This window comes from Sipha flava, unplaced genomic scaffold, assembly GCF_003268045.1.
Source record: "Sipha flava isolate LNK unplaced genomic scaffold, YSA_version1 76_pilon_pilon, whole genome shotgun sequence".
Lineage (NCBI taxonomy): Eukaryota > Metazoa > Arthropoda > Insecta > Hemiptera > Aphididae > Sipha > Sipha flava.
In genome coordinates this window covers 3,510,514-3,522,163 of record NW_020273616.1, presented here as the reverse complement: position 1 = coordinate 3,522,163, position 11,650 = coordinate 3,510,514, and the positions used below count along the sequence as shown (strand labels likewise).

At 37.6% G+C, this 11,650-nt stretch overlaps 1 protein-coding gene across 2 annotated transcripts in view; it reads right to left on the bottom strand.

Annotated features, from left to right (window-relative positions):
• Positions 1–4,256: 4,256 nt before the first annotated feature.
• Positions 4,257–11,650, bottom strand: part of LOC112692737 (headcase protein) — a 49,343-nt gene continuing 41,949 nt past the window's right edge. For both annotated transcript variants that reach the window (XM_025567508.1, XM_025567509.1), the window contains exons 3-5: positions 9,020–9,208; positions 5,193–5,381; positions 4,257–4,431 (exon numbers count right to left, since the gene is read on the bottom strand). In XM_025567508.1, the coding sequence (XP_025423293.1) occupies positions 4,279–4,431; positions 5,193–5,381; positions 9,020–9,208 (531 nt within the window). In that variant the 3' untranslated portion in view covers positions 4,257–4,278. The remainder of the gene's footprint in view (positions 4,432–5,192; positions 5,382–9,019; positions 9,209–11,650) is intronic.

The window sequence follows — 11,650 nt, the reverse complement described above, 5'->3', positions numbered from 1 at the left end:
TATAAGTATTATCGTTACGAAACATAATTCACTCTCTATAATCTAAACACCCTACTGTTTATGTGTATATATATTTATAAAAAACTATACTCGTATTTTACTACTTTAAAAAAATAAAAATAAAATAATATTAAAAACAACGGTAACACACGATGCGTTTACGGATTTGAATTAAAACGAAAAACTCTGAAAGAATTATACCGAAAAATGAGAGTTTTGTGAAAATAACGAACGGAAATATAAACGGCACAAGATTAGTTGAAGAATCGGAAGGAATCAGGGTGAGAATGGATACAAGAAGGGAGTTAAATTGTTTTGATGTTAAAATGAAAAATAATGATTATAGACTTTTATTTTAAGTACAATATTGCGCTGTAAAAGTATGAAATATATTATAAAAATAAAAAGTTTAGGTTAGAAATCGTTCCGAGTATACGTTATGATATATTATAATTAAATTGAACCGACAACACGGCGAGAGAGGTAAGAAATATAGTATCCACAGAAAATATACGGTAAGATCTGTATATGTTGAATTAATAACATGAACCACATTATCCCGAATACGATTGTTCCTACATTAATCGTGAGCCAGAATTGCAAAAGTTTTATTCTTTTTTTCATCATTACATATTTTACTGTAAATTAATGTATTAAACACGAATTGTGTTTAAAACATACTTAGAAATCTGATTTATTATAATATACTAATTAAATACACCCTGGGCAGCAGCTAATCGACGTGAACCACTGCACTGCACGAAAACAGGACAAATATTTTCGTTTGCGCGGGTTTTGCACAACCAGGAAATACGATTTTAATAATTAATAATTTTGAACACATTTTTGGGTCATATTGTTTTTCCGTGAAAGTTTCATCGCCATGCAAGAACATGGCTCGAATCACGCAATATACGAAGCGCTAAACTGATTATTCTTGTCTTTTATTCTCCTTTATTTTTTGTATATTATTACTATCCTTTCTTCCTCTCTACACGCATATGTCACCCGATCCACTTAGAAAACATCTCGTTCGCCAGACGGTGTATAATGAAAATAAAATTACAAAAAAAAAAAAATCCTCAAAACAAAACGAGACGCCCGCGGCGTCACACTGTCGTCTCCCTACAGCCAGACACCTAATACTTAGCGAGTTAAAATAAAATTAAGGAAAAAAAAACCGTGACACCGTCACCAAAATTTAAACTATTGCTATAGATACACGCACAAGAAAAAAAATTAACTAAATTGTAAAAATGCTAACAAAAAAAAGTGCTAAAGGAAATATAAAAACAAAATGTGTAAAAACTATAAAATAGGTAGTTTGAATTGTTTTTTTTTTTATACATAAATATTCAAATACATTTTATTACTTTATTTAATATTTAAAAATTATTTATTTTCGCTTTAATGTTAATTTAGACACTGACTAGATAAAAAAAAACTAAGTTTTGAGTTCTTTTCTCGTAATCGAACAAAAAAAAAATATATGTATATGATCAGACAATTTAAAGGTTATTTAAAAATAAACTACTTATTTTATAGCAGGTATCTCTAATGTTCTCCTATGACGAGAAACGAAATTAAAAAAAAAAAAAAAAACTCTTAACAATTACACAAAAATCACAAACCACTCTAAATCTCTACGAAATACTTAAAACCTTACTAATAACATGGTTCGCACCCAATCAGAAAAAAGAAAAAAAAAGGAAAATCCTTTACACATACATAATAATAATAATAAAAAATATTAATGATGATGATAATACTCAATATAATAACTGTACACGAGTTAAAATCTAGTAGCAATTACAGCCATACCAATTGAAATATTCAATTATTCAAAAAGTATAGGTTTGATCATTTTGTAACACTATCTATACACTAACAAATGCGCTGTAACGAGTTAAACATATGTTTTTGAACAGGTACAGACAAAATATTATGTCGAAAATAATAATAATAATAATAATAATAATAATCACGGCGATAAATTAAAAACATCAAAAACTCTCCTAGAATTATGATTTAATTTGTTTAAAATAGTTAATTTCACGCCGATAATAAAAAATCCATATATTATAGATATAATATTGCTAATAATATTAATAAAATGAAGTATTCCCATTTGTACGATCCGTTCCGTTTTTTTTTTTTTTTACTTTTTTTTTTTTAATTTATAATCCTACTTATTTAGACTATATAAATAATCATTAATTAAAAACATAATTTGTTTAATGTTGTACTATTAGTGCATAATAACAAAACATAAAGCATAAAAAATCACGATTCACGATATATTTAACAATATAAAATAATATATAAAGGAAAGAAGTAAAAAAAAAAATCAACTTGGACTAAAATAAATTTAAAAATTAACTAAAAGAGTATTCACGTCCACATTATAATAAGATAATGTGAACACCCGAGGTAGCTGAGGTATATGTTTTCAAAAGATTTGTAATTTTTTTTTTGTTTTTATATGTATATTTGGCGTCCCCGAAGGATATAGAAACCAACAAAATCATACTGGTAATAATAATAATAAAAATCGAAGAAAGAAAAAAAATCCCCCCCCCCAAAAAAAAAAAAAAACAAAAATCCGTATACTATTATTCTTTGTTTAAATTAATTTTTTTTTCATATATAATATTAACACACGTTAAAAACTGTTCCTTCTTTGTTGCTTCGTTAATTAACATATAGTACGATTGGTAAACAAAACAAGAGGTAGCGCGTAATTGAGCATAAGAGCAAGAGTAATATATATATATAGTTTCTAAACCACACATTTCACGGACGTGCACGAGTACAAACCGCATTACAATAATGATAATAATAGTTTCACCGTTGTTGCTAGTGTCCAGTCGCCAAAGCTCGAGCGGCATAACAACCGCGGGCACGAGAACGAAGTCGACTAATATTATTATTACAAAACGCAATAGTAGTATTCATCAACATCGATCCGTGCGCGCGCAGGTACGTGTCGTATATAGACAAAATCGTTGGACACATTATTATATATATATATATATCGGTTTTACAGCTCAAATATAATTTCGATTTACTTCGTTATTTTAATATTGTACTCTACGTATTTAATTATGTTGTACTGTTGTTCTAAGGATACACGTGATTTTATACACAACCAGCAGTAGTCACGTAAATTTATTGAAAATCTACAAATCGACACCGATAATATCACACACACCACCGCGCGTATAACATACATTACGGTGTATAATAATAATAGTAACACTAGCTAAATACTCGCGCGGTCTTCTTAAAAACGCCGACGCTTTTTTCTTTTCACTCACTCGAAATCGAAAGAAACGCAAAACTACTCCTGATTCCGAGAACGATGTAAAAATTTTGTTAGAGAGCGACAAAGACGTGATAAGAGAACCACGTGGTATACTGAGCATGAAAGAAAGAAAAAAAAATGATAAACTAGGAGAACACAATATTCTACTCTACGTGTATAATCAACTACTGAAGAAGAAAAAAATAATCATATTCGTACAGTGCGAAGACATGTTGTTATACTATACCGTCGTCGTTCCGCAAAAAAATTGTCAACCGATACGGAAATTTTTTTTTCCCTCGGAGGAGCAGCCGATAGGGTCATGTTTTCACGTGAAAACCTGACCGAAAAACGTAATCGTCTTAATTGTACAATAATGATTATTGTTAAATATTTTCTCAACGGTGACCGCTGTACAAAACATCAACGAAAAAAAATACTTATACATTACTCGTCTTTTTTTTTTTAGAAAATCACTATGTACCTAATAATATTTTCAATCTTAATAAATATTAAATGTTTTTTTTTGTTTTTTAAATTTTTTTTTTTGATTTTCAAAAAACCACAAACGTAATAATGATAGAACAACTACAAAAAAAGAATAAGAAATACATATTTATATATAAATAACTATGAACACCTTATTTGTTTTGGAAAAAAGAAAAATCATTTTTTTATACTTGTCTGCATATTTAAAAAGGTGAGTAAAGCAGTTAAACTAAACCCAAATGATTGATAGCGGCCATGATGTCGTTTACTTTAGTGTCCCATATGGAATGGAGTAGTTTTTCGATGGCCACCGACGTGTAATCGGGTGCTACGTGTTGTTGCTGTTGTTGTTGCTGCTGTTGTTGTTGAAGCACTATTTCCGGTGGGCTCGCGATTGCGGCGGCAGAAGTCACTGAAGCACTGGCGGCGGCTGCCTGTTGGCGGCTACCGGCCCCGGCCATAACGGTCGGGGCCGAGGCCGTATGTTATGGCCACTGCCTGGTGTAGTGCAACGCGAGCGGCTTGACAAAGTGATACTCGACGGAAGCGCAGTGCGGGCAAGTGACTTTGCGACTGTAATCGCTATAGTAGTTCAGTCGCTGGTGCGGCATCATCAACGCTTTTTGGCAGCTGTTGCACTGCGAATGCAAAAAAAAAAAAAAATGGTTATAAAAAATAAATTTCAACGACGATGGAAAAATCATCCTTACGGTGGAAGCAAAAATGTTATTTGCTCCGACGTTCAAAAAAATAATTACTTACCCTCGTTTGTTTCCAGAACAATAACGATTAATAAGTGTTAAGACGAGATTATTGTATATACATGCAACTGATGCAGAGACTCGACGAAATCACACCTTTGGGGAAAACGGAATCTCAAGGAGAACTAGAGGAGCGCGGCACGCGATTATTTTTGGACTTCAAAGGCGTAAGAGTCTTAAAAATCCGTCAGAATTTTGCAGCCACGTGCATTTTGGTGACGCAAATTAATTAGCCGAATGACGAGAAATCGCGAGAGTTTTAATGCTGCGAAATTACTTTTACAATCCTTTTCGCTCGGGGGTTGTGTAACACCCGCTGCTTGCTGTAACATCATCCGCTGGCTTACGACAACGAACAAGGGCGCGGTCGCCCGTTTTCGATGAAAAGAGAATTTTCGGTCTTCGCTTAATTAGTCGAGTGCCATTCAATGATGTTCGGATGTTGTTCGCTAGACGTCTAACACTTGCCCAAGAACACGTCAGAAAAAGTCAACCGATACATACACACACACATACACCGAATGCTTCGAACAAAAGTCGGTACAAACACACACACATACAACGGATTAATCCGGTCAAACGAGCGAATAACGTGGTAACGATACGTTCAATAACGGAGTGAATAAAAGGGTACACACCTTGAGCCGTTCGTTGCAACACGGCATGGCGGCGAACACGTCATACGCGTACATGGTGCCCATGATGAGCGAAGAGCCGTCCCATTGGGTGGCGCAGAACCGACAGCAGAGTTTTCGGTCGGCGTCCTTGCCGTCCAGACATTTCATACAGACCGCGTTAAGGAACAAAACTCTTCCTTCGTTTTTCACCTGGCGAAACAGAGTAAAAAAAAAAAAAAAAAATAATAAAAAAATCTGCGCGTAAGACGGACAATATTATAATATATATAATAAACAATAACATAAGGAAAACAATGACGACGGTGTGCAGCGGTGTTCTCTCTTATCCCGGAGAACCAACGATTGTTTTACATTATTATTTGCCTGAAAACCACTAGATCGTTCACCTCCGCTACACACCCCCGCGTTCAACGGAAAGACTATTGGAAATGACGGCGGCGATTGCCGTCGAAAACGAAAAAGAGCCTGCGGCTTTAGCGTCGGTTTTTAAGAGACCTGGTAATAATAAACGCCCTTCTCACGCATCGCAGCCGTCGCCAGGGGATTTTTTTTCTCTTTTTTTTTTTTTTATAATAACGATTTCCGAGCGGCTTGATTTCTGTGTACGATTCTTCTCGGTCTATGTGAACTGCAAGCGTGTGCCGCGTACAAGCGATGCGTATACTACACACGGTTACACGCGATTCACGGCCTCGGGCGAAATCATTAAAAACGTACTCGTCGCGAAGGTGCGCAGGGCTTCGGGTGAGGCGGAAAGGATAAAAACCGGAAGATTTCCTAAGGTTGTTTTCCTAAGAAACGCGGTGTGCGGCACGCACCGCGAAGCGGAAATATCACGACGTTTAATGGGAAATCCGAAATCGACATGTTCGGAGAGCACAACGGTGGAAAGTACAAGAGGGGGAGGGGACAAGAAAAAAAGTCGCTGCCACCGTCTTTTCGTCCGTCCTCGTACGGAATCTCCCGTCCTCCCTTAGTCTGGGGAGGTTGCGCCGCGGCGATAGAAGGTCCATTAGACAAATAACGAAAGCGATTTTCAATGTTTAAGGGGGAAACCACGTTCGACTGTAATTACGATGTCCAGAGAAAAGCTATAACACACGCATACACGTACACCCGGTTCACAAAAACTTCTTCTCGTAATGAAACCACGGCGCGTTGTTAAAAAAAAAAAAAATAACCCGGCTTCGTAAGATATAATCATTTTATCTTTAATAACGTAAATTTAAACGAATATAATCAAAACAATAAAGCAGTATTGAACAGAGAAAACAATAGCTCAATTATAAAAAATGTATTAACCAGATGCGCGTTGTCCGTTCTTTTAAATCAGACGACAGTATAGGTCGTCGATGAATAAATTAATAAGAAAATCATCACGAAATTACTCAAGTATAACGGACAACTAATTGGCAAAGGAACGTTTTTTTTACTTAAGACGAGCAGCACAGTTTTAGGTTCCAATAAATTAATACCATTTAAACGGTTGGACATCCCAAGTGGAATGTGAAAACGAAATTCGATTACTTATCAAATTCAATCGATAATGAAGGGGAAAAACATAATAACTGTTCACCGTTGACCGATACAGAAATATTAATCAGTCAGCAAACTTCTCATGAATACCGGAGTCGAGTCTGATTCGTATCTAGTGCATACGATTTGGATGTATTTAAAAAAAAAAAATCGGTACAAGAAAAGGACCGATGCTATTAACGTTATTACTGGTCCACCGTTTCAGGCTAAGTAGCACCATTAAAAAATTCCACAGAAAACCTTTCCATCTTGGCTCGATGACCATTCCTAGGTCTATCTCTGTCTCTTTCCCGAGTTGTCGTCGATAATTGATATTAACGAGGTGTACGCGGCCAAAATACTAAAATAATTTCTTCCGCGCTGACTGAATGCAACGGGCACAGTGTTGCTCGTGGAATAACCGTTAACGAAAACGTGTCGACAAAATGAATACGAAAATAAAACGACATCGTTTCTTCGGTAACGGTGGAATGGAGCATGTTCATTTCAAAATCGTGATTTGGCCGAAGGAAGAGTGTATGCAAACACAACACTAAACTCGGAAGGGGTAGGTTTTAATTATAAACCTGGTAGATGTTTGCCTTTTTACCTCGTGTTTACTCGTGTGGCAGCCGCAGAACACCTTCACACGAATACACACACACACACACACACACACACGAACACACACACACACACTGATGGATTGTGTATTTTATCTCCTTCGCAGTAAACACCAAAATACGTCCAAAAAAGGCCGAAAATCGTATATTTATGCGCAACAACAATTTTAATATATATATATATATATATGTATGTATGTATGTACGAGAGAACTTTTTAATTGGAACTCGGCAAGCAAGGAGAAATGGCGTCTTTTTCGAAATCCTCTCGTTTCGCTCGCCCACGAACCGATGCCAACACTCAGTGGATCGCGGTGGCGAAGGTTGCAGGGCGTATATGATGACGATGATGATGATGTCGTTATTTGCATTTAGAAAAAGCCAACCGGGGCGTAATTAATTAGAAAAGCGCGCGTGGCTTAAAAGAAACAACCCTCGGAGTAAAAACTTGTTTGTTCGAAATACACACCACTCGATGCAACACTACCGACACACAAAAAAGTCTAGATATCACATAATTCGAAAGAAAGATAGGGAAGGATAGAATGAGAGAGAAAAATAATACAAAGTTTAAATACTTATGTATACGGGAAACGATAAACATTTACTTTGTCCAAACACCCCCTCTCCGTTTTCAACAACTGAATACCGCCTACGAGACGACTTTATTATAATATGCGTATACGCGTGTGATTAGCAACTGAATATAATAAAACGCGAACAGCGTTCGTGGCGTCGGTTGACTTTTAGATCGGTGTAACGTGAAAAGGAAAAATAGAAATATCATGACAACATCATGACGTTTAAACGTGTTTTTTCTTTTTTCCGACAACATAATGCACATGGGGAATACGTGGAGGGTGGCTGTAAGAAAAATGATATAACCTCCATTGTACGGCATTAAAATTTATACGCAAGAATATTGTCTTACGGCTTTCGAGAATTTGTGCGCGTACTCTGCAATATCCAAGAAAAACATGACGCACGTCACAGCTGAGGATTATCCCTCGCGGACACAGCTTTTTATCGGGAACTTTTCGAAAGCGTTCGTGTTTACCAGACGTCCGAACGAAAAGTAACTGGAGGGGTCAGATGTCTGGTCGGTAATCTCAACACTTCCTGCCCGACTAACATTGTGTGTGAGTTTACTGGGGTAAAAAGACCACGGATTCGACGAGGGTACGCGGTGAGAGTGCGAGGATACCACCGTTGTAGTAGTATGGAGTCGTGCACACCGTGCGTGAAATATGCTTTGACAAATATTACCTCGTCGTGTATATACAATAAGTACGTGTATGTATGTGTTTGTGTGTCAACATTCACGCGGCGCATACAAAAAAAAGTCCTTTTTACGGTCAAACGATCACGCACACATGTTTATAAGTCTTATTTATATCGGGTCCTTAGCGAGGGAAGAATGTATACATGTATATATATATATATATATATATGTACTTCAGTTTGGGTATTTTTCAGTAGCATATTTTTCCGGATTCCAACGAGCGGCCGCTAAAGGGTAGAAGAAATACCGAAGAATGAGACTTTATGCATACAGAAAATGAAAGGGTCGCACGTGAAAGTCGTTGAAGGATAAAACGTATATCAAAAGCGATCCGCAAGGACCGATTCGATATTATTGTTGACGAGTAAATCGCGCGTACCAATATTATTCATTGATAAGATATTTACCTCGACGGCATTTTTATTGTACTGTTTGGGGCTGAGGAAGAAAGTGCCATCCACCAACGGATAACGGTCGAACACCAACATTACATCCGAGCACAATACGCAGTTGACACGCGATTGATTTTGAGCCGCCAAAGACGACAGAATGAATGATCTAGTCTCGTCGTTGCCGTGGTTGCCTTCGTCTTCGATCTGCGACAAAAAAAAAAAAAAAAAAAAATCAGACGTTAATACAATATAAAATTTATAAACGAAGATAATTTCTCCGAGTAAGTTCGTTCACGGTAAAAGAAAAATAATTGGATAGAAATACGTTCAGAGAAAATTGCGAACGTATTAATAAAATATACAAAGGGCAAAAGTTATTATTACACCGCTCGTACACGTGCACAAAGAATAACAATACGCGTGTTTATCGAAATTGGTTTGGATTTCAATCAAGATGGATTGCATTCAATCCTCTTGCTCTCGGGACACGACTTTCATTGTTTTCTCAATATATATAATATATATATATATATACCGTGGGTATACTTGTCAATTGTCCACTGCTCTATATCCACAGACGAGTGTAGAGTGACTACAATACGTCCGGAGCTGCCCATTGTGAAAAACTTTTGCCAGCGCGTAAACCTAAGAGTTTTTTGATTAAACCGATTACTTTTACCTCTGACCTGCACACGCACACACACACACACACACACACACACATCCGATCCATCCGAGTCACTATAGACCGGTCGAATCGAATAAAAGCAGTCCATTACTCTTAGCCGTTTTTTTCTTCTCCGAACGAGATTTTCATCCAAAGGATATTTGTTCAAGACCCACCACCTCCGTCGATGAGCTGAGCGCAATTAGTCGGCCAGTAAATGGACCCGATCGGGAAGGAAAAGAGAAACTAGTGACGGGGGAACGGGGAAAAAGTGTATAAATGGAAAAAGAGATTGCCACTGGCAGACCTATTACAGCCCACGGGACAGGCGGGACGTGTAAAACCAACGAAGTGCTCACACAGGCCGTTTTCAGACGTATATTATTATCCGGGCGGGGTATAGCAAATAGTGTATCAAAACTTTTGTACTTTCGAATTAAAAAGCTTTTATAACATCAAGACACGAACAATAAAACCATATATATATATATATATATATATACACGGAGAGGGAGGTCTAAATCGAAACAAGATAAAGATTATTTTTCAAACTAATTTAATCGTTAGGAGATCGCGGTGAACAACAATCGAAAAATTACATAAACCTACATCATGAAAACTTGTCTATCTGACGTGTCGGAAGAAGCAAGTAAATACGCCTACGAAACAGTTATGAGTGGAAAAACTGCACGAATAGAGCGTTGCATTTTTTTTTTTTTTTTTTTTTTATAAGGCTTTAAAGGCGTTTTTGAAAATTGCATTATACCGCGCGTATGTAACGTTTCACTCTCTTATACGTAATCGTTTCCAATTACCACGGGACGGGGGAGGGACTTGGTATATAGCTGCTTCCCAAGCGTTTCGTTCACGTGTCGATTTCGTCATCTCGCGTACGTATGTAAAAACAACGACGAGAAATGAAAAAAAAAAAATGAAAAAAAAAAAAACCAATAAAATAATAAACGTTCCCGTGAAAAACACACGCTTTTGACGTGCGAAAACGAGGAAAACGATATTACGGCACTGCGACATTCTCGATATTAAACTCCGGAGTTGTTTATTTTACAACCGTACGCAACAACCGGGTGCATGGTACGTAACGATTATATACGCGCACGCAGATGAACAAATAAGGGTGAGCGTGGCGCATTGAGTGTGTGGCGTCGGGGCGGCGGTCCAATTTCATAACTGCGAGCGAAGAAGATACGTCGAGTGAAACTCTTTAAAAGACGCTAATAAACAACGCGACGTCGCTGCTGAGTCTTTTGCACCCGGAGACCTATAAACATGCGTTTCCTCTCCCCCGTCCCCTAGGTTTCCGAGCGCGCACTCGCTGTACTATAGACGTTGCCGAAATACTTATATCCTTCTCGTCTTATATATTTTCTCTCGGTTCTATTATTATTAACTCGGCGGCAAAGACGCGCGTGTAGTTTATATAGATATTTTTTTTTTTCTATGCCTCGCGTATATAACACCGGAGGGAATACACAATTTTCCGGATACATATTGGATTAACGGTGTGCAGCGCACCGTCGTCGTCATCGTCGTGGAAGGAGTGTCGGTGGTACGCCTGAGAGGGCGAACGATTGGGGAAAAAAAAAATTCACACCCGCCGCCGCGCGCCGTTTGATTTACAGTCGACGAGCGGTAGGTAGTGGTTAGTGAGTGAGAGGGTGTAGGCTCCCAATTGCGCACAGACTAGTACGTAAATTGTGTACACATAATACGTAAATATTCTACGGAAGAACCGCGTAAATCGACCGAAAAGCGCGAACAATGCAACGCGCTGCCAGCGATTAATACTTAAGCTCCGGCATCGTCTTAACGAACGCGTATTGTCAGTGCACTAGCGGTCGTGCACAATGCACCGAAAAACGAAAGGAGAATGCGTCGCGCGTCTCGTCTCACCGCAAAGTTCATCGGGGGTGGGAATGGAGGAAGAGTAGGAGAATCTTGCGGGTTCGGAATGTCTATGT